This window comes from Marmota monax, unplaced genomic scaffold (assembly GCF_021218885.2).
Source record: "Marmota monax isolate L192 unplaced genomic scaffold, Marmota_monax_Labrador192_F-V1.1 WCK01_AAM20220418_F8-fsc00012, whole genome shotgun sequence".
In the NCBI taxonomy this organism is placed as follows: Eukaryota; Metazoa; Chordata; class Mammalia; order Rodentia; family Sciuridae; genus Marmota; species Marmota monax.
The window spans coordinates 22781451-22803751 of record NW_026695227.1 but is presented as its reverse complement, the minus strand read 5'-3'; the positions used below and the strand labels follow the sequence as shown (position 1 = coordinate 22803751).

Genomic DNA, 22301 nt, shown 5'->3' with positions numbered 1-22301 from the left:
ATTTATAGAAAATTAAAATATTCACCTTGAACGTAAATTCTTGCTTGGTGTTTATCCTTTCCTCTAATATTCTCAGCCTCACATTCATATATGCCTTCATCTTCCAGCTGAATATTGAAGATCTTGAGGACAGCTCCTGAGGTGCTGATCTCAGCAGTGCTTGGCATTGGTTCTAGAACCTTCCGCCATCGGATATCAGGAACAGGACTTTAAATTAAAAGATACAAGAGCTAAAAATCCAACACTTAAAAGACATTTGTGTTTATAGTTAAATATTTACATTATTTACTTCTTGAAATGGTTCAAAAACTAATATTTTTCTAGATGTGTTAATGCAAAGTATACTTACTTCCCAAGTGCAAAACACTCTAAAGTCACATTTTGACCCATCAATGCATATATGTCCTTGAACTGAACTACAATATCAGCAGGATATGGTTTTGTTGTTCCTAATATTAAAAGAAACAATATCAATGAATTATTAAACACAATAGTGATTTTATTTAACATTGTGACTTTTGTAGGTTTAGAACTACTTCAATATGGAAAGCTTTTCTCCATACAGGCACTGATCATGTCACACTATATAGACTTGTTTATTTTTATTTAGTACATGAAAGTATGAAGTTCATCAAGCATTTTCAGTTAACATGGACTCATTCTGAGCCCCATATAATCAATCTGACTCAATTCACTTCAAAAATTCAAGGAGTCATTCAGGAGCATCAAATATGTATAAAACATTATGATCCATGGTGTACAAGAATCAGAAAGATAGAAAAAGAAGAAAGGAAATGGGAAAGAATGGGGAGAAGAGAATGAAAAATAAAGAGGCAAGACCAGAAAAAAAAAATGGAGAAAGGATGAAAGAAGTGTCCAAAAAGATGAAGGCAAACAGGAAATAAAGGCTGTGCAAAGGTCTGGAAACTCAACTGATGTTAAAATATATTTAGATGAAGACCAGCTTTAACCCACAATGTAAAAGGCCTGAAAAAAGACTTTTGAGATTTCTCACTAACTATCCATGAGACTTATAACAGAAGTAATATGGATTTCAGGAAGCTACCCATGAATTACATGAGGATCTTCTCTGAATATGGCAGCCAGAGAGATTTGGTTTGGCATTGCGAACTATCTGTAGCTCTCCCATAGCAACAGATTGCCCAATGCACGTGAGCTTTGTCTCCTCTCTACTAGGAAGATACCTCATATTTGCTCTGGAGATGGGTGTAACCTGTAGAGAACTGTACAGCCCACCTGTAACCTTTTTTGGTGAAGAACATTCTATGGAGAGCCTTTGATGTTTCCCAATATAAATAAAGCAGGTGCAGGCTCCATTTTGCCAGATTCTAGAAGCTCCATCCACATGATCCGCTTGCCCATCCTGCCCCTGCTTTTGAAACTACTTTCTGTGTACTGTGGTTTTTTCATTGTCCTATTTTTTTTTTTTTTTAGCTTTTATTTCTCAGCCAGCCCACTCCACTGAGGGGAATCCCATTTCCACCACCCATGCAAGCATGAGCAGGAATGGATCTTACCTTTGGCTTACAAAGAAGATTTTTTTGGCTGTTTTAAAAGATGGAACATGGAAAGGATAAATATAGAAGGCATAGACAGAGATCTAAAGAAGGTTGGTTAATTAATTCTGGGAAAATAGGTGAGGGCTAGACCTGGGGTACATAAAAATGAGAACAGAAAAGAAAGACCAGACAAAAATTGTATTTGAACAGTGGAATCAAGAGGACTCTCCTTGGATCAATGTTTCTTAAGGTATAGATCAAAGACCAATGTATCAGAATCACCCAGAATGTTCAGTGAACTTAGAAATTTCTAGGTCATATCCCAGGCCTATTAATTCAGGCTCTCTGCATTTCACATTTTTCTCAAAACTCTCCATTGCTTACACTAATTAAGATCCAAGGACTAGATGTTCTGAATATCAAGGAAAGAGAGGAATTGATGAGTTGAAATGCTTCCTGGCATTAGGAAAAATAAAATGGTATGTTCTGAACACTTTGGACTTAACCTCCTTGAAAACTTTTTGTGGGACAAGTTCAGGACATAAATTTAAAGAGATCTTCATAAGGCAGCAATTAAAAATGTGTAAGTAGCTAAGAATACCTAGGAAATGACAGGGGAGACACATAAGAAGGAAGAATCTCTGGTGAAAAACACTGGGCAAAATTTGTCATAGCAACAAGTAGAAGATGAAGAGTCTAGGAAATTAGAAGGGAATATTCATAAGAGGTAGAAAAGAAGTGTCAGAGATCCAGCAGAATGAGGGCTGAAAAGTATCCTTCAATTGAGAAACAAGAAGTTGTGATTATTCAAGGTTGTTTGCTTTGAATGCAAAGAACATACAGAGGGAATGAGGAAGATAACATTTTGAAGATCATAAGAGAAAGTAAAAAAGTGATTGAATCAATTGAATCAAATGGGATGTGAACCAGAACAACAGGAGGAATAAGTTTGAGCAGGAGGAGAAATATTTCTTCCACAGAGACAGGAAGTAAGAAAATGAACTGAAGTGTTGAAGTGCCAAGTATATTTCTTGGGGAGAGTAGAAAGAATGATCCAGGGAATTTTTGCACAATGGTTTCTTTATCTCTCTGAAGTAAGAAGTGAGAGTATCTAAGACTAAGAAGAAAAAATGAGCCAGAAAGTCAACAACATGTACTGAATACTAATTATGTCACTCTTTCTTTACAGAGAGAAATCTGGCATCTCAGTGGCATTATGGCATTTTCCCCATTGTCACACTGTATTCTGGAAGAGACAGGAACCAAAGCTGTCTGTCAACTCTTATGCTGGTGTTTCATCTGGTGCTGTAAATCACTGATATTAATGTAGCAGCAGGACTGGGATAAAAATCAAGGTAAAAAAAGCAAATATAGTATGATCTGATTATCTTAAATAGCAGTGAATTTTAAAAGAGAGTTAGTTCACTAAGAACCTGTCCATAGCACCCTATGTGAATTAGAGCAGGGAAGGCTATTTATTTACTTATTGGCATCATGTAAATATTTCCTTCAAAATAGCAAAATAATAAAACTGCTCTTCAACCCCTCACCCCCATCTGTACTTGCTATTGTTTGTTTAGATCTAATCATTTGGTCTCTTTATGGACTTACAAAGAAGTAGGAATGGCTACAAAACAGATGCCAGCAACTCCTATTGCAACCAATAAGTTGGCACTGGAGGAATGAATCAGTCCTAAGCTATAGAAAGCTAACCTGAACTCAACCATCTTAGGGAAGCTCTATTAGGTAAATCACAACTCAAAGAATTAAGCTTTGCACCCCACTTAGATGCCTGTCTTTTGTATTATCCTACCTAAGAAGCAGGCTGGCCTCCCCACTGGAGAGTTGTTCTTCTTTTTAGTATAGGTATGTCATAAACAGACAAACTTGCAAAAACAGTGCATTAAATAAAATACTTACGTTCAGGTATTGGAATGAGTGGGATAAATTTGCTGAACACACTCTTTGTAATGGAAGGACTGGATACAAAGCAGGAATAATTGCCTTTGTCAGATGCCTCAACGTTTGCAATGTAGAGATTGCCATTCGTCTGAGACACAAACCTTCGTTTATCCATTGTGATAAATACAGGAAATTCATTTAGAAGCCAGCGGTAGCTAAGATCATCTAGAAGAAAATATTGTCTACTAAATATTAAGCTCTTCTCCAAAAGCAAAGGTTCTGTTTTTCTAATCACAAGCTGTCAAATAACCTATTAGAAGCTATGGTAGAGCAAATGTTAGAAGAGAACCAAGACAAACTTGGTACAAATTCTTCAATAGCTATCATTTTTCATGAATATAAGCAAAGTATTAAGTAATTACATTTATTTATTTATCTATATTAATGTACAAACTATTGGCATTTTTATTTCCATTTCATTGATATGTTTAAGTGAAACTCAAGTTAAAAAACTTGTTTAGTAAATTAATGACCACTAAGTACAATTAGGACTTCAATACAGATTTAATAATTCCAAAGTCCACAATCTGTCTGCCCTACTGTATTTTGTAAATAAGTTCAAAATGACTTAACGTACTATGGCTTTATATCTTTTTTCCTTTCTGTATTCCTATTTCAAATTGTGAATTTAGAAATGAGTTTGCATAACCTGTTGTGGTCATATTAAAAAGTAAAAACAGAATGGAATGTTATTAGTTTTTTAAATATTAGGAAATGTATCATATGGTTACTCAGCCACAGAAATTTCATTGGCTGATCATACCAGACAGATCAAAAATGGAATGTCCTTCTTAATTTGTTGCTTTGCCACTCATTTTCTATTTCTGCCATGAAGAAAAATTCTAGTAGTCATTCAACAAAAGTACATGATGAAACTATGGATGAGGCATACTTCTAGATCACAAAATGATTACTCCCTTTAATATAAATTGTCCAAGGGAAGACAGTGGCTGCTAGGAAGAGTGTAATTAGAAATTCAGATTCTAATTAGATTAGAAATGTAGGTGTACATTCTCTAATTTGCTTACTGTACAAACTGAGGATCTCTGATGTGCCATTAAACAATATAGATTTGGTCTTTGCTCTTGTGGGACTTGTAATATAATCTAAATTCAACTAACAAATTTTGACCTAATGACAAGGACTTCACTTAGACAAAAATAATAACTGCAATGTGTCAGAGGATATCAACTGTCATTACAACAAAAGAAGAAGTCTTCTCCCATTATTATACAGAGGAGCAAAAGCCTTGCTAGGTTAAGTGATTTCCCAAAATCCATACAGCAAGAAGGAGCCAAAACCAATATATTCACCTTCTTCCTTGCCCACCATCACCAAAACAAACTGTGCCATGACCATACTTATAAGTGCCCTGTTTCCCTGACTTAACAATGAGATGATTTTAGCAATTAAGAGCTAAGTCCTAATCTAGTTCTCACAAAGATTCAATGGATTATCTTTTTTTCTGTATATTTCCTTGCCATTTCCCTACTCCATGCAGTTGATTAAATCAACCATCTTTGAAAAAGCCATTGCCTGTTTTTCTCCTACCACTATAGACTGGATTAAACAATAATTAACCATAAAATTAATTTTTCAGTAAGAGTAAGTGCCAGCACATGTTTTAAAATGTTGCTTTTATCCACAGATATAAAAGATTTCTAACCCTTGTCCCAGGAGAGTCTGAACCATGCATATTATGAGGGAAATTTTGTTTTGGACAACTGCAGTGCATTTAGCTACTTTCATTGTATTACTTTGAACTGCATCACTTATTTAGCCTTGCTGAATAATGTATCTTTCTCCTAGAAACACACTTGAAGTACTTTTGTGTGCCCTGGAGGAGTAATTTGCAAACATTTTCAGAATATTTTCATGCTTTTATAAAAACTAGCCTTGAAGCCTTGACAGCATAGTTGACCTACACCAACAAAATCGCCAGAGCTTCTGATTAGTGCTTCAACACAGCAAATTGTATGTTAAACATATTTAGAAAGAAATTTATACCAACTTATACACATTGTGAGTTAATATATTTTCTACCCTGCTCTCTGGCTCTTGTTTATTTTTGTGCTGAGCTTTATTAGTCTGTTGAAATTCCTTCATAATCATATTCAACATAGCAGGAATTATTTTTCATAAGTCTATTCCCATTTCCTTTTCCAGTTTTTGAATTCGTATATAAAACTATTGTTAGGTATTTTATATTTTATCAATAGAACTCACCCTTCAGTTGATGGCCTTTTTATTTTTCTCCCTATTCTCATTCTCTAAAAATACAAAGATATGGCTTATATTTTATGAGATACATTTCAACCATTTTTGATAATTATATTGACATAAAATAGGCTATAAATAAAACATTGTATTTTAATTTTCAAAAGTCTAGGAGTTTAAAAAAACTCATGCACTTATGAATTAATTATCTAAAATAAAATGTAAACAAGTTTAGTTTCATATGAATCTCAACACCTATATACAATCAAGTTAATGAACAAATTAATTTTCTCTTTCATTCTCTTACCCGCTCATTCCTCAAATATTCTTTAAGTATTTATTTTGTGCTAGGCATTAAAAATCAGTTGTATATCAAGTATTATTATAAAATTGAATAAGTATTTATTCTGAAATGTACATTTGTGATTGTTCTTAATAAATAAGTAGCATAGTTCTGATCAAATATTTCCCCTTAGAAAACTACAGTACCTAAACTCAGAGGAAAATGTAAGGACTATGACAAATGAGATGTTTCCTTTTGAATCTTTTTTCCTGTGCATAAATGAGAGACAACATCTCTACAGTCATGCATTAAAAATCTTAGGCTAGGGATGTGGCTCAGTGGTACAGTGCTTAAATGCACAAGGCCCTGGGTTCAATCCCTACCACTGCAAAAAATACAAAATACAAAATAAATAAATAAAAGCCCCAAATCCTCAATGTAGTAAGATTTACTGAATAATACTTATGGACCTAAAATATTGAATGCACTTATATTATTTTATTTACCTTGATAATAATCCATAGAAATTATATATCTATTTTACCATTTTCAAATTCACTATTAAGTTTGAAACTCAAAACAAGCTATGTGGAAGAAATGGCACAGGAGTTATTATCCCCAAAGTTTAAATTAGAAAAGCAAGATAGATATGACCAAGTTTACCTGACAGTGAGACTGATTCCCAGATTATCATTGGGGCAATAGGGCTTTAGAACTATAAATAAGGCCATGTATAATATTCGTTCATATTCAAAACCCAACAACAGATTCCTTTGCACACTCAGTTCAATAAAGTTCTAAGATTCAAAGCACAAAACTTCAATTTAACTGCATTAAGGAGGAAAGAAGATTTATGGCATAGAGATAGTATATATGGTTGACAGTACCATGTGCAATGTTTAAAGATATCATATAGCTTCTAATAATAACAAATAGAAAGGAGATGAAGAGCTACTCAGATTTTATTCTGTGATTAATGATTTTCTTAGACTCATTTAAAAACAGCTTAGTTTTAGATTTTGTTTTTTTTTTCAAAATATGCTCATATATCTTTATCAAAGAGGTAATTGATTCTCTTGGTTTATTAATGTTAAGTTTCTCCAAACCATTTTTTGGGTCCATGAAATTCTTCATTCAGCACAGTGGTTAAGAAATCATAGAGACTGAAATCAGAACTTACTTTAAGTAAATCTCAGCTTATACCTTGGAAATCTTCCTCCCACTTTCTATGTACTCTAATTTTCTAGGTAATCACATGCAGCCAAAGGCTTTAAAAATATATGATGATAAATCACAGATCGATATTTCTAACTCAGATGTCACCTGTGAGCTCCACACATATAAAGCTCACAATGTGACTTACACTTGGAAGTTTAATAGACATCTCACATTTAATGTGTCCATATCTATTCCTTCAGCTTAAGTAATGGCAATTCAGGAACTCATGACAGAACTTTTGAAGCCATGCTTAACTTCTGCATTTCTCATATACGTCACATAAAGTTCTACCATTAATTCCTCTTGTCTCCTTCCTCAAAATAAATGCTGAATTTAACTCAAGGACATGTAAAATTAAATATACAATTAAATATATCAATTTATCTGGAATATATCCAGAATTTTCTTTCCATCTATACTGCTACCACTTTTGGCCATTGTATGTAATTCCTCTGATCTTTTTCTACCAGTAACAAGTTATCTTTTCATAACCAAAGTAATGTTATATGACTCCTTTGCTCAAAATCCTCTGGTGCAATTCTCATTTAAAGTAAAAGCCAAACAAATTGCAATATATGACAGGATCCACCATGGGGCTCTAGTTTCTCTCTCATTCCATTTCTTGCTGCCTTCAATCTTATTCACTCTAATGGAACCACTCTGGCTTTCTTGCTACATTTGCCTGGAATGTCCTTCTCTCAGACACTTTTACCATTAGCTTTTTCATTTTCTTCAGGCATTTATTCAAAGTTCCCTTCTCAGTGAGGCTCAATCTAAAAGTTCAATCATTCCCTAAACTCCCTCTCCTCCCCTTCCCTACATTATGTGTTCCTCCCTAATACATATCTAAAATACAAAGCATGCCGTATCTTTTAATTCTTCATCCTGCTTACTGTCTGTCTGTCCCAGCAGAATGTCTTCAATAGACGAATGGATAAAAAAAAAATGTGGCATTTATACACAATGGAGTATTACTCTGCATTAAAAAATGACAAAATCATAGAATTTGCAAGGAAATGGATGGCATTAGAGCAGATTATGCTAAGTGAAGCTAGCCAATCCCTAAAAAACAAATGCCAAATGTCTTCTTTGATATAAGGAGAGTAACTAAGAACAGAGTAGGGACGAAGAGCAGGAGAAGAAGATTAACATTTAACAGGGATGAGAGGTGGGAGGGAAAGGGAGAGAGAAGGGAAATTGCTTGGAAATGGAAGGAGACCCTCAGGGTTATACAGTGGAGGGGGTAGAGAGAGAGGAGGGGAGGGGAGGGGAGAGGTGGGGAGGGGGGATGGTGGAGGATGGGAAAGGCAGCGGAGCACAACAGACACTAGTATGGCAATATGTAAATCAATGGATGTGTAACTGATGTGATTCTGCAATCTGTGTATGGGGTGAAGGTGGGAGTTCATAACCCACTTGAATCAAAGTGTGGAATATGATATGTCAAAAAATTTGTAATGTTTTGAACAACCAACAATAAAAAATTAAAAATTAAAAAAAAAAAGAATGTCTATGAAAGCTGGTAGCTTTTCTATTTTACTTCAACTGAGGTGTTACTGTGGTATACCAGTACCTGCTATGTACAGAGAGCTCATAAGAGATTTGCTAAGTCCATGAGTGAAGTAATGATGCCTGTTCAGTATTGAATTTCAGATGTAGTCATGCCTGTTCATGGTTGTTACCTTGTTTGTGGGGAAGACAATGAAGCTAGGAAGGTTATTTTTCACAGAAAATGCCTATTCTGTCATTGAAAGGTTTTCATACATTTTAAATTTCATATATTATTTCTGTATTTCTCAAGTAATCATCTCTATATATGTATTTTTATAATAGTTTATATATATATATATATATATGTGTGTGTGTGTGTGTGTGTGTGTATATATATATAAAATTTTGTGTGAGGTACATATGTGCGTATATACATATGCCCACATCAGGTTGATATATTCCACACAAAATTATTTATAACAGCCTGTTATGTTTTATTCTCTACAGAGATGTCTAGAGTCAAATTTATGATATAATTTGTTATATATAATGGCATAATGCATTAAAATTCATATTAAACATATAGAACACAATTTTTCATATCTCTTCTTGTATACAAAGTATATTCACACCATTCATGTCTTCATGCATGTACTTAGGGTAATGATATGCATCTCATTCCACCATCATTTTTACTCCTGTGTCCCTTCCCTTCCCCTCACACCCCTTTGCCCTATCTAGAATTCGTCTAATCCTCCCTGCTCCCCTTCCCAATCCCATTATGAATCAGCATCCTTAAATCAGAGAAACTTTCAGCATTTGGTTTTGGGGGATTGGCTACCTTCACTTAGCATTATCTTCTCTAACTCCATCCATTTACCTGCAAATACCATGATTTTATTCTCTTTTATTGCTGAGTAATAGTCCATTGTGTATATATACCACATTTTCTTTATCCATTCATCTAGGTTGGTTCCACAGTTAAGCTATTGTGAATTGTGCTGCTATAAACATCAATGTGGCTGTGTCCCTGTAGTATGCTGTTTTTAAGTCCTTTGGGTATAGACCAAGGAGTGGGATGGCTGGGTCAAATGGTGGTTCCATTCCCAGGTTTCCACGGAATCTCCATACTGTTTTCAATATTGGCTGCACCAATTTGCAGTCCCACCAGCAATGTATGAATGTGCCTTTTCCCCACATCCTCGCCAACACTTATTGTTGTTTGCGTTCTTAATAACTGCCATTCTGAATGGAGTAAGATGAAATCTTAAGAGTAGTTTTGATTTGCATTTCTCTAGTTGCTAGAGATGTTGAACATTTTTTATATATTTGTTGATTGATTATATATATCTTCTGAGAGGTGCCTGTTCAGTTCCTTGGACCATTTATTGATTGGGCTATTTGCTTTTTTGGTGTTTAGCTTTTTGAGTTCTTTATATACCCTAGAGATTAGTGCTCTATCTGATATGTGAGTGGTAAAAATTTGCTCCCAAGATGTAGGCTCTCGATTAGCCTCACTGATTGTTTCCTTTGCTGAGAAGAAGCTTCTTAGTTTGAATCTGTCATATATAATAAATTAGAATAAAAACTAAAAAAAATTTTAAAAAAGAAAGGTACAAGTAAAAAAAAAAAAGAAAAGCATACCAAATCGAAAAAAATATTATTACATAAACAGATAAGGTAACAATCATTTGTGATTAAAAATAAAAGCATACATAGTTAATTTAAGGAAATAAAAAATCTTATGATGCATTTTATGCTTTATTTTCTACTGTTGGATCTAATAAAAATATGGGAATGACTTTTGGTAGTATGTCCAATATCTAATATCTATGCATCATTTATTTTGAAGAATGTATATTCATAATAAATAATGAAAACATAGTTGATGATAGTTCCATGAGAAAAAAACTATGACATAAATAATATAAAACATTATTTTATTATTAAAAATTTTATATATCATCTCAAGGGGAGATTTAATAAATAAAACAAATGAAAATGAGTATATGAAGCATTCTTTTAGTTAGTGCTTTGCTGGCTTTTGTTTAACTGATATTATATTATAGAAAATGTATTCAGAGCTGAATCTCATAACCAATGATTCTCATTTTGCCCCTTTTCTAAAGTGATGACTATTCTCGCATCTTAGTATTCCTGAAGAGATTAATAATTTATTATATTTTATCCATTTCTAGTATTTAGTTTCAGTTAACAGTATGCTTTAGGTGTTAAGTTATTAAGAAAATGATTGATTTTTTTTATCATGCCTTGGTGCTATTCTATTTCAGGAATAATTTCTCAAAAATATCTTATAATTTCACCCATGTAACAGAAATTTTAATGAGAAAACAAATCAGCATACATACTGTTTATAAACTGAAATGATAAAAGATCTTTGGTGTTATGATCAAGTGTCTAATGAACCAATAAAGAAAGTGTCTAACCACTATAAAGTGATGTATTACAAAAATTTATGCAAACATTTAATTAATGATGAGTCATGATTATTGAGTTAATTAGACTATTAGTAAATGTATCATTATTACTAGAAAAATGGAAACTTGCCATTCATTTCATAGGTGCTTATAGACATGGAGACACTAAATTTACCTGGAAAATGGTATGGGGGGTCACAGAGAAGTACCATTCCTTTTCCTTCCTTCACTCTGACCTCAGGGCGTTCCTCAGGTGGGAAAGGATCCAGATCTAATTATAAACAAGGAAAAGGAAATCATTCACTTTCTGGTCAAGAGAAAGGGAGATATTCATTAAATATTACCTTTCTGTAACTAACTGTCACTTGAGATACAATGCTCCTCATTTGCACATGCCAGGATTTACACACACCACCTAAGAGTTCTGTCATGAGTGCAGAACCTATGGATAACTGTAACAGCCTTTGTAAGAATTCTGACAACTCTGAAGATCATAAATACTAACTTTTGTTTCAGATTTAAGGAAAATCTCAGTAAGGAAATAAAATGAGACAGGGCAAATCAGAGATCTAACTAAGAAAGTAAGTCAAGAGGCATGCTTAGAGGAATGGACTCATTTGAAGGTTTATATTTCTCTACCAGAAGGAAGATTTAGATATTGAAAAGAATGAGAATAACAGGCAGGCTATTCACTGAGAAGGTGAATGTGACCAATTGCGTGCTCCTTTTCAGATTCTGGGTTGTCTAAATTGTAATTTCCTTTACTCTTTCCTATGTATTTGGAGTTCTTGTTTTCCTTTATTCATAGATCCTGAGCCCTTTAATTCTTCATTTGTTTTGCTGATACTCATTCTGTTTCAGTCCTGCCTGTCCTTCTGGTCCTCATCTATGATCTGCCCCCAAATTATAACTTTTACTTCCCTTACTATATTACCTATTTCTGAAAATCCATGTATTCTGATTTTATCTTTATACAAAGAAATAGTCACTTTGACATCTCCAGTCCTGATGTCTCACTTGAATGCCATCCCTATCTTCAATTGCTTACTTGGCATCTCGATTTGGGTAACTTCATATTATAACAAACTCTGCATATGAAACAACCATCCAATGCTTACTCCAATCTCTGAAAGTGAGGTTTTCTTTCTCCCATTCCATTTTTTTAAAAGCACAGAATGTATCTGCCCTTTCACTGAACTTTTCTTAAAAAAATATTTAATGTCTTCTTTCCTTCAGTACACTGTAACCTGTTAATTATTTATCAAGATTAGTATTTATTATTTCCATTTCTCTTTCATCACACTAATTTAATTTTACTGTTCTTTATGGTCCTGTCAGAATCCCTTCTGGTGGTCACTGCCATGCAGTATTTCTTAACATACTATTCTTATCTTATAACCATTTTGCAAAAGATATAAGTGCTAGCTTATAAAATCAAAGTGGATATCATCTGGTTAAATTCATCTCCTAATGTACAATGAAAACAACCTCTAACTTTAGTTTAACACAGTATTTCTCAAAATATTTTTAATTATTGGCTTTCTCAAGGTGAAAACTTTTATTTAATTTAAGCTTAAAATAATAATATTAATTAAAATAGAATGATAATCATTTCTATAAGGAGAATTTAAATGTTGAGGAATAAGATATTGTCGGGTAGGGCTGAGCATTGGAAAGCCACAAACCATAATATTGTAATGCCTAAGACATTTCCTATTCCTAAGAACCAGTTTGTATTCCCTTGGAGGTACTAATGCATGGCTTAGCACTTCCAGTGATACTAATTTTTCGAGATATGTAAGAGCCTTCAGAATATGGCCTCAGTTTATTTTACAAAATTATCTTTCACAATCTTAAGTACACTTAAAACACCCTGTGTGATTATTTGAACTCCTGAATTTTTTTCTTCACCACACAATTAAACTCCATTCATCATAAAAGACCCACCTTTTCTGTGTTGACTTCCTTCCGCTATATTTTCTTCTTGATTCGCTTCTTGCTGAATTCTTAAGGTATCACTTATTGATAACTATCTCAAAGGTCACATTAGAATTTCTGCATTTCAATTGAAAAATTTTAAACATGTCTGACCTGTGTCACCAACTACATACTGCCAATCTGTGTGGGTGGTGGGAATGTGTCTTCTCCAATAACCCACTGGCAAGCATTCAGTACTGATGTTGCAATGGTGATGCAAAAGACCGATTTTACTGGGAGAAGCAAGTAGAAGGATTTTAACAGGATAAAAGAAGCCCAAAGAGTTGATCATCACAGAATTAGCCCTCCAGTCTATATAGATTTTGATCAATAATTAAAACACATGTAATTCTCACTTCATCAAGTAAAACTACCCTTTTTAAAGTTACAACTACTTACACCCAAAACTCAGGATTGCTTCAGTGCTTCTGACCATCCCATAGTTATTTGATGCCAAACAGTAGTACGTTCCAGCATCTTTCTGTTTGTCTGGGTTGTTGATGACAAGGTTTCCTCCCACCATACTGTATCGGTCACTTGTCAGGTCAACGTCTCCGTTATTCATTCTCCATCTGTGAGAAAAGATATTCATGTCAGATCAAAGGTAAGAAGCCCTGGAAACTCTACTGGGCTAACATTGTTCTAAAATGACTTGAGTACAGCTACATGTGAAGTCAGATGATTAAGTATGTGACTTGTGGTGGTAATTCTTCATACTCTATAATTGAGTATCTAGGTTCATGATATATAATTTAGCTCAGATACAAAAAAGTAAATATTAAATTAAATGACATATTTCCTCTTTTTTAAAAATAAGGCATACCAAATAACAAATATTTTGTTGAGTTTTACTCCATAAATTGATTTCTTAGCAGATATACAGAGTATATCTGAGTATAAATGATAGCAATTAATGTACAAGATTCATATATGCATGTTCTTTGAAATATTAAAACATTGATCTAGCAGAAATTAAACAAAATGTATCAATATCTGATTTTTAAACAGCAAACATTTTTCAGTGAAATAAACTCATTAAAATTCTGCTTAGTAAATGGCATATTCTGACCACTAGAGGGTGATCATACAGTTTGAAAATTATGATTCCACTGGGTCTTTTAACTCAAAGCCACAAATAAATTAGTTAAATCAGATTTCCTCAGCCTAGAGTGAGTGGTCACTTGTGCCTTTTCTCATTATTTAAGTATTATTTTTGTCAAAGAGGTTTTTTTTAAACCTGTTTTATAATCTTATAATTGGTGGGAATTGTCATAAATAAATTTACTAGAAACAGGGATCTAATTTTCTTGGTGAGGTCTGAGAAAACTGCAAAAAATATAATTAGGATTACCACCTCAAAATTTCATAATCATTTTGTATGAGCATTTATCCATTAAGGTTTCATGTCCTCACGAAGGTCAAAATACAAGAGCCCTGGTCAAATAATTTAAATAGTAGAGCCTGTGGACACATCATTCATTGATGGCATATTTCTGATAAGCAAGAATCATGCCAAAACAGCCTTATGATTTTAGAACATCTTTTTTTACTAAATTAAATGTACTAGAACATATTCAGTAATAATCTTTATAGTATAGGAGGTAATTTAAGAAACAAGCATAGAAAGCAATGCTTTTGCATTTTGAAAACCTACACAATTCCAACCCAAGGAATAAATGTGCCCCCTTCCTTCAGTTGATGGTAATATTGTCTCTACTCCAACCACGCAGTGCTGTTGCTTAGATTTTTCAAGGCAGTGAGTTTCCTTGTTGGACAGCTGCGACTATTGTGATTTCTCCTTCATTATATGGGCTCCACATTTCTGTTTATGGTCTTGGCTTCCTCCCTAGGGATCTGATTCTGCCAGTGATACAACCATTAATTTCTGCTGTTTGGGTAAGTTCACTGGTCTATTTTCAGAAACACACACTATTGTTGCAATTCCTTTCGTACTGCTTTAAATACAGCTTTTACTGTAGTGCTTGTTGCTTTAGGGGTAGGAGGGATATAATGGAGGCCTCAAGGCTAAAAAGTGGGAGATAAAGTTCCCTGTTGTAACTTTTCTCTCTCAGGATGTTGCCATGAATAACATATTATCATGGAACATGCTACAAATATAAAACTACTATGTGAATGACAGATTGCCTGATTACCAAGGTTAGTATGGCTTGCTGAGAATACTAAGTGAATTTAAGAACTGCAAGTTGTTCTTTTCCATGAGACTAATTGCATCATATATTTTTCTTTTTCTCTTTCGCTTCATTGCTTCTGTATTGATTTGTTTTTATGTTTTGTGGTTAAACTCGGACTGTCTTCACAAATAGCATTAAACATCTACCTGGCTGCTCCAGCTACATTCATAAAGATCAAGGCAACCTGGGTTTCAGTGCAGGGGCAGCTTACAGGAGGGAGGTAGTGATACTGAGGGGCACAGGGCACAGCAAGATACATAACAAGAAACATAACCCTGCCCGTGTTGTGTTTCTAGAACACTGAGAACAGCCCTTCTATCTTGTTGACTCCATTCTAGTCTGGAAGTTGATTTGACAAGTTTTCTTGTAAGAATGTCCAGGAAAGAGTGTCACAGAATAAGCACAATTGAAATAGCTTTTAAGATTCTATCAATTTATCTAAATAGATAAATACTAAAAAATTATAGGCTTCTTTGGAAGTCATAAAACTTGTGTTTTCATCCTGGATCTGTGGTTTCCTAGCTCAAAACCAAGTCAATGTACTTACAGAGGATTTAGCTTCTTTTCCTGTAAAATAGTCTTGGGTTTGATCTCCTCTACAGTTCCTACTAACTATACTAGTCCATGACCAGGACTATGTGCAATGTGCATAGACTTCCCTTATATATAGCTTAAGGGTAGCAATAAGTCTATCCCATCAACTATTTTACAACAAATTGTATTTATATTGTACTCCCATGCATGAAATTGAAACAATAAAAATAATTTCAAAGGTATAGTGATTTTATGTCTAAATTCATATTTTAAGAATAATTTTGTAATTATAGCCAGTGGCAAGAAAAAAATGAGTTCAATTAGAATTAAATGAGGGAAAGGGGATATTTTCTTTGATATTAACTTTTTATAACAATAGAAAATTATTTTTCTATCCAGGAATAAGAGTCTACTATTAAAATTAGGGTTGTTGAGTGACAACCTTCAATTAAGTTGGTTGATATTAACCCAGTTCAGCCCCTAATTTTCCCATCAATCACCTGCTTTATCTTCATGGAATCATTTCAAGTGAAATTCAAATTCATTAGTATCTAGTTAATTTTTGAATCTTATTATTTGCATCAGACTAGAAACTTTTTTTAGCATTTTTCTCTGAACTACTTAAAGCAGGAAAATCCACTGTAACTTTTTTTAAAGTTATTTTTAATATCATAAATATGTAACTCAGAAAAACTAAAAGGATACATCTAAATAGATTGTCTAATAGGTAAGATTATTTAAGAAATTAGTTCTGTTATCTGGAATATAGACTTGAGAGTATTGAAAAAGTAAGGCTTTCTAGAATTATCTATGCAAGCTTTATAAATTTAGTTAACGTAGAAATATCATCCATCATTTAAAGTTATGACTTTTTCAGGACAATGAGACACATTACTTGTAAACTGGAAAAGGGCTGGCTCGTGCCCTACAGTTTAGTGAAACTTTTCCTTCCAGTGATTCTTCTGGATAAATGGTATTGATTGGTTGCTCCTCAAAAATTGGTCCAAATCCTTTGTCCTCCTCAGAAACTGCGAGAAAAATAAAATTATTTTATATGTCAAGGAAAATCTGGATATACTGAAAAATGTTATTTTTAAAAAATGTCAGAAACACAATCTCCATTTTAATTCAAAACAAAGATATTACCTCCATGATTATGATTAAAACATTCATTTCTGTATTCAAAATTTTCTCCTATCCATCCCGCATCATTTTCCTAAAAGTACACGATGATTTCATGCTTAACTACTATCAGTTCCTCATGCCATGCTTTCATGCCCTGTGCCTTTACATATGCTTTGCCTCTTTCTAGAATCACCACTACACTCTTCTGCTAAAATTTATATGGTCCTTTGTAATCTGATCATGAAGTTAGTTCCTTCAGGAAGCTATCTTCAGTAAGGGTACATAGCATACCCAACGTAATTCTTAAAGGCAACTTTCCATCCCATTAGATTGTCAGTGATTGGTGGCTATGTCTTTAATCTCCATATACCACATAGGTGGCTATGTCTTTAATCTCTGTACACCAGTTTCCTAGCTTGGTGTGTGTCTGCATGGAATACAGAGGTGCTTTAAAAGTTTGTTACAAGAGAACAAATAAATTTCTAGAAGCTCTAGGTAATTAGTCTCTTTTCTATTCCCTATTTATATATTTCCTAAACATGTGACCATCACTGGTACTCAGCAACCTTTAGAACAACTCAGAAACAAATCACTTGAGTACAAGGTCTGACCAACTGGTTTGAAATTCATCACAACATCAATATTGTGAAGAAAGTGTTCCCAGCACTCTGTCCTCTCTGGAAGGAAAGGTAACAATGCACAGCAGGATGAGGAGAAGGGGCTCACATGTCACCATTGTTGCAGCATTGGCACTGCACAGCTCAAGGCCTTATTGATCTGATCAGTACATACTGATCTATGTGGCTAGAAAGGGGGAATATTCTTATATAGGGTTACTGAAATGTCTCTTCTAGTTCAAAGCCATAGTTTATTCCTCCAGTTTATTTTTTAAGAGAGTTTAAGGCAAATGCCATGCTGGCTTTTTATCTTCTCTAACATCAACCTTGAAGAGATATGTTCCAACTTACTTTAACATACGGTTTATTTATGTCACTTAATTTTTGTCACATACCATATATCCATGTGCCATTGGAAAAATTATTTAATCTCTCTAAGTCTCAATATCACCTTTATAAAAGAGGAATCATGAAGTCTATCTCATAGGATTATTATCACAATTATTTTGAGACATGCATGGAAGACAGTAGTGTACCTACCTGGCACATCATTAGTACTTTGGATAATAATAATCAAAGGACTTAAAAAACAGCATACTACAGGAACATCAGCCACATCAATGTTTATAGCAGCACAATTCACAATAGCTAAACTGTGGAACCAACCTAGATGCCCTTCAATAGATGAATGGATTTTAAAAAGTGTGGCATATATACACAATGGAATATTACTCAGCAATAAAATCATGGCATTTACAAGATCATCAATTTTAAGAAGAAATGGATGTGTGGTGTGGTTTTGCCTATAATGTACACCTAAGATCACTGACCTGCACTGGAATAGATCTCAAATTTCTGCTACCTGCAACAATGCTAGAATAAGGATTTCAGATGGTTGCCTTAGGAACTAGTTTTATGAACTTCAGGTTAGTGTCCTTAGTCCAGTTGATGATCTAGTCTTGGATACAGCAATGAGTTTTAGACACAATGCCAAGAGCATAATCCATGAAAGAAAAAAGTTGGATAGGTTGGATATTATTGAAAATCAAAACTTCAGCTCTGTGAAAGCCACTGTTAAGAGAATCGCAGGTCTTTGGTGTCAGATGATTTTCCTTTTTTTTTTTTTTTTTTTTGACTTTCTCAAAGTTACATTCTACAAGCAACAGATTGGAGAAACTTTTATCTAACTGAATATCTTATTTAATAATGGAGAATATAGTAGTGATTGTATAAGACTTCATAAAATTTAAACTAGAAAGAAATGGATGTGTGATGAAATTATGCAAGTAATGTAAACAGAAGACCACTGATCTGTAGGAGAGCAAGAAACAGAGATTATGTCTAAAACAGAAGCTAAGATTATTTTAAAATATACTCCCCTTTCCTACTGGATAGATGATCCTAAAGAGAAGCATCAACTTCTCAAGCTAATTAAGGATTTTAACACTTTAAGTCACTTTTTCTTTTGAAGTATTCTTCATGTGGACTCATTGATTTTCTAACATGGGACTGTCATAAGTCTATAGTGAAGTATCTTTCTTAAATTTTATCAAATATTAAAAAGAAAATAATAATTTATGCATTTTTGCAGAAAATTTAAAAGTGTGAGTAATAGGCAAGTGCTTTTTCTTTGGTGCAATTTTCAGTCTCAAAATTAATGTAATCAGTCAATTGTAGGATCAAAAATATGACTGCTTCATTTCTCACTGTGTGGAGATGGTCCTCTATAATCCTGTTATTCCACTTTATTTCTGGAGATTGAAAGTAAAATAAAATTTGTGCTGGAGAGTTATTTTTATTCACTTCATGCCTACTCTGAAACAAATTTCAATTCTCATTCTGAAATATGTCACCTCAATCTGTTAGTTATTAAACATAATTTTACATAAGTATGTTGTAAGAAGAGTCTCAGAAAAATCTATTAGAAAAAAAAGCAACGGCATAAAAAATTGAAGAGAATCTAATATTGGAATTTTTACAATATTTACAATATCACAATCATTATAGGGTGGGGCACAAGCTCTCTTGAAATACAATAACCTCTCTAAATTAGGGAATATTTAAGTTGTCTCAAAGCATACTTATATATAGCACAGATCCTTGTCTTCACTGCTAACCATTCCCTACTTATAAAAGAATAAAGATGTTTTATGTATAGAACTTGGCTTTGAAAACTTTGGTGCACAGTCTTTTAATGTCATGATTAATAGGTAATCCTGCGATAGTTTATCATAAACAAAAATGCAAACTGTGCAAAAATACAGTTTGAAATTCAGAATGATAACTAGGGTCAGGTTAAGAGAAAGTTTAAGTGGACTAAATTCTCTTTTGCTTGGCTTTACCTGCCCCAGCAGAGCCTATTACATTTCAATAGCCACTTCTTGGATCAATGTCCATTTCTGAAATATATAGACTTTTTGTGATTTATACAACTGGTTTGGCATCTTCCCACAGCTACCTAAGATCTGCCTTCATCCTCAGATGTAGCATGTGACAGATGATGCACCTTCTTCAAGAAACCAGACTATCTCAGGCTATTCCTAGTCTAGTTTTTATCTTTTTGGTGAGGTATTTCAGAAATGGAAATTGGTCCAGGAAGTGGCAATTGAGATGTGATAGGATTTGCTTGGGCAGGTAAAGCCAAGCAAAGGAGAATTTAGTCCATTTAAACTTCTGTTAACCTGACCCTAGTTGTCAATCTGAATTTCAAACTGTACTTTTGCACAGTTTGCATATTTGTTTGTGATAAACTACTGCAGTATTACCTATTACTCATGACTCTAAAAGACTGTGTACCAAAGTTTTCAAATAAAATAAAATGAAAAAATACAAAATGGGGCTGGGGATGTAGTTCAGTGGGCAACACGGTCTCACTTAGTTACTTACAGCCTCACTTTTCCTGAGGCTAGCTTTGACCTCACAATCCTTCTGTCTCAACCTCCTAAACTGCTGGGATTACAGGCATGTTTCACCGCACTTGGTCTCCTAGTCTATATTGATAAATGGAGCTATGAGTGACCTATCACAAATATAAAATAGTGATAATCACTGTAAAATATCACTCACATAAAAATGTACCAAAAACAATGCTATAATAACCATTGTAAGTCTAACTGAAACAATATCCAGGAAATTTGGGTGCAAATGCTATAAAGACATGGGAAATTCCCTGTCTGCCCTCCCTCCAACAAAGACATAAAAAGAATTTTTTAAATATTAGCTTTGTATATGATAGATTTCTAAACTCAAGGTGCAAAGTATAAATTATAGATTATTTCACATGCTAATTCTTATGAAATAAATACTACTGTTTTATTTCTTTACACTTTTTGTCACTGAATTATAAAAGAAACTTAAAAATGTTTATTTTTATTTTTTGGTTAGTCTCGATGAAAGTTGGTCCTGAAATAGCTGCAGGTTGGTTTTTATTTCTTTCTGATAGAAAGGTAAATGCAAATGACAAATGAAAAAGGATCTAAAATAAGCAGTTACTTTCAAATGATATTATTATTAGTAGTATGTACGTGTGTGTGTGTGTTAGTCAGTTTTTTGTGACTGCAGCCAAAATTCCTGACAAGAACAACGTAGAGGAGGAGAAGTTTATTTGGGTTTTCATGGTTTCAAAGGTTCAGTCCATGGTCAGTTAAATCCATTGCTCTGGGCCTGAGTGAGCAAGAGCATCATGGCAGAAGGGTGTGGCAGAAGAAAACTGCTCAGCTCATAGAGCCTACAAGCAAAGCGAGGCACCAAAATATAAACCCTGAAGGCATGACCCCAGTGAATCACTGTTTCCAGCCATGCCTCCCTGCCTACTCTTATTACCCACTAAATTCATTTAAATTATTAATCCATCAAATGGATTGATGCACTGATTATATTTCAGATCTCATAATGTAACCATAAGCTTTTGGGGGACATCTCATATCAAAACCATAATTGTGTGTGAGTGTTTGTGTGTGTGTGCGTGTGTATATGTAAAAGAGAAAGCAAGCAAGAGAAGGAGAACAGAGATACTGGAGATTGAACCTAGGGTCACTCTACCCAGCCCTTTTTGTAAATTGTGAGATAGGGTCTTGCTAAGTTGCCCAGGCTGACCTGGAATTTGGCAATCCTCCTGCCTCAGCCTCCCAAGTAGCTGGGATTACACATGTGCATCACCTCACACATCTCAAATGATTTAAATATCTGAGCATTACAAGTTGGCTTTATGCAACTTGATTGTATTCATTCTCTTATTCTCTTGGTTATATTCATTTATTCCACTCAATATGTTCATTCATCGAATTTTTGCAAAACATTAAAACTTTAAAAAAACAATTAAAGACATGAGGAATAATGAAGTTGGTTCTGATGGTTTTATTACATGTCATGAATTTAAATTTTAGCATAGATGAGTTTTGGGTATTAAAAAACATTTTTAAAAATTGGGGCAGTTAGCATTCTTAGTGCCTATCAGCTAGTGGTTAAATTATCTTAGGAACATCTGAACACTTTATAATTTTTTTCTTCAGAGATTCACAATACTTTTTATTAGGGCAATGCTATAGGTTGAATTATATTTCCCCTTCTTCCTCTAAAAATTATATGTCCTAACTCCCGGTTATCCAAATACAATCTTATTTGGAAATAGGGTCTTTACAGAGGGAATCAAGTTTAAATGGGGTCATTAGGTAAACCCTGATTCAATAAGTCCAGTACCCTAATGAAAGAGGAAACTTAGATGCAGA

At 33.8% G+C, this 22301-nt stretch overlaps 1 protein-coding gene across 9 annotated transcripts in view; it reads right to left on the bottom strand.

Annotated features, from left to right (window-relative positions):
* Nucleotides 1-22301, bottom strand: part of Cntn1 (contactin 1) — a 343845-nt gene that overhangs the window by 131337 nt on the left and 190207 nt on the right. For all 9 annotated transcript variants that reach the window (XM_046436255.2, XM_058576455.1, XM_058576457.1 and 6 more), the window contains 6 exons: nt 16728-16860; nt 13506-13678; nt 11305-11400; nt 3441-3647; nt 350-449; nt 26-207 (listed from right to left, as the gene is read on the bottom strand). In XM_046436255.2, coding sequence (XP_046292211.1) covers nt 26-207; nt 350-449; nt 3441-3647; nt 11305-11400; nt 13506-13678; nt 16728-16860 — 891 coding nt within the window. The remainder of the gene's footprint in view (nt 1-25; nt 208-349; nt 450-3440; nt 3648-11304; nt 11401-13505; nt 13679-16727; nt 16861-22301) is intronic.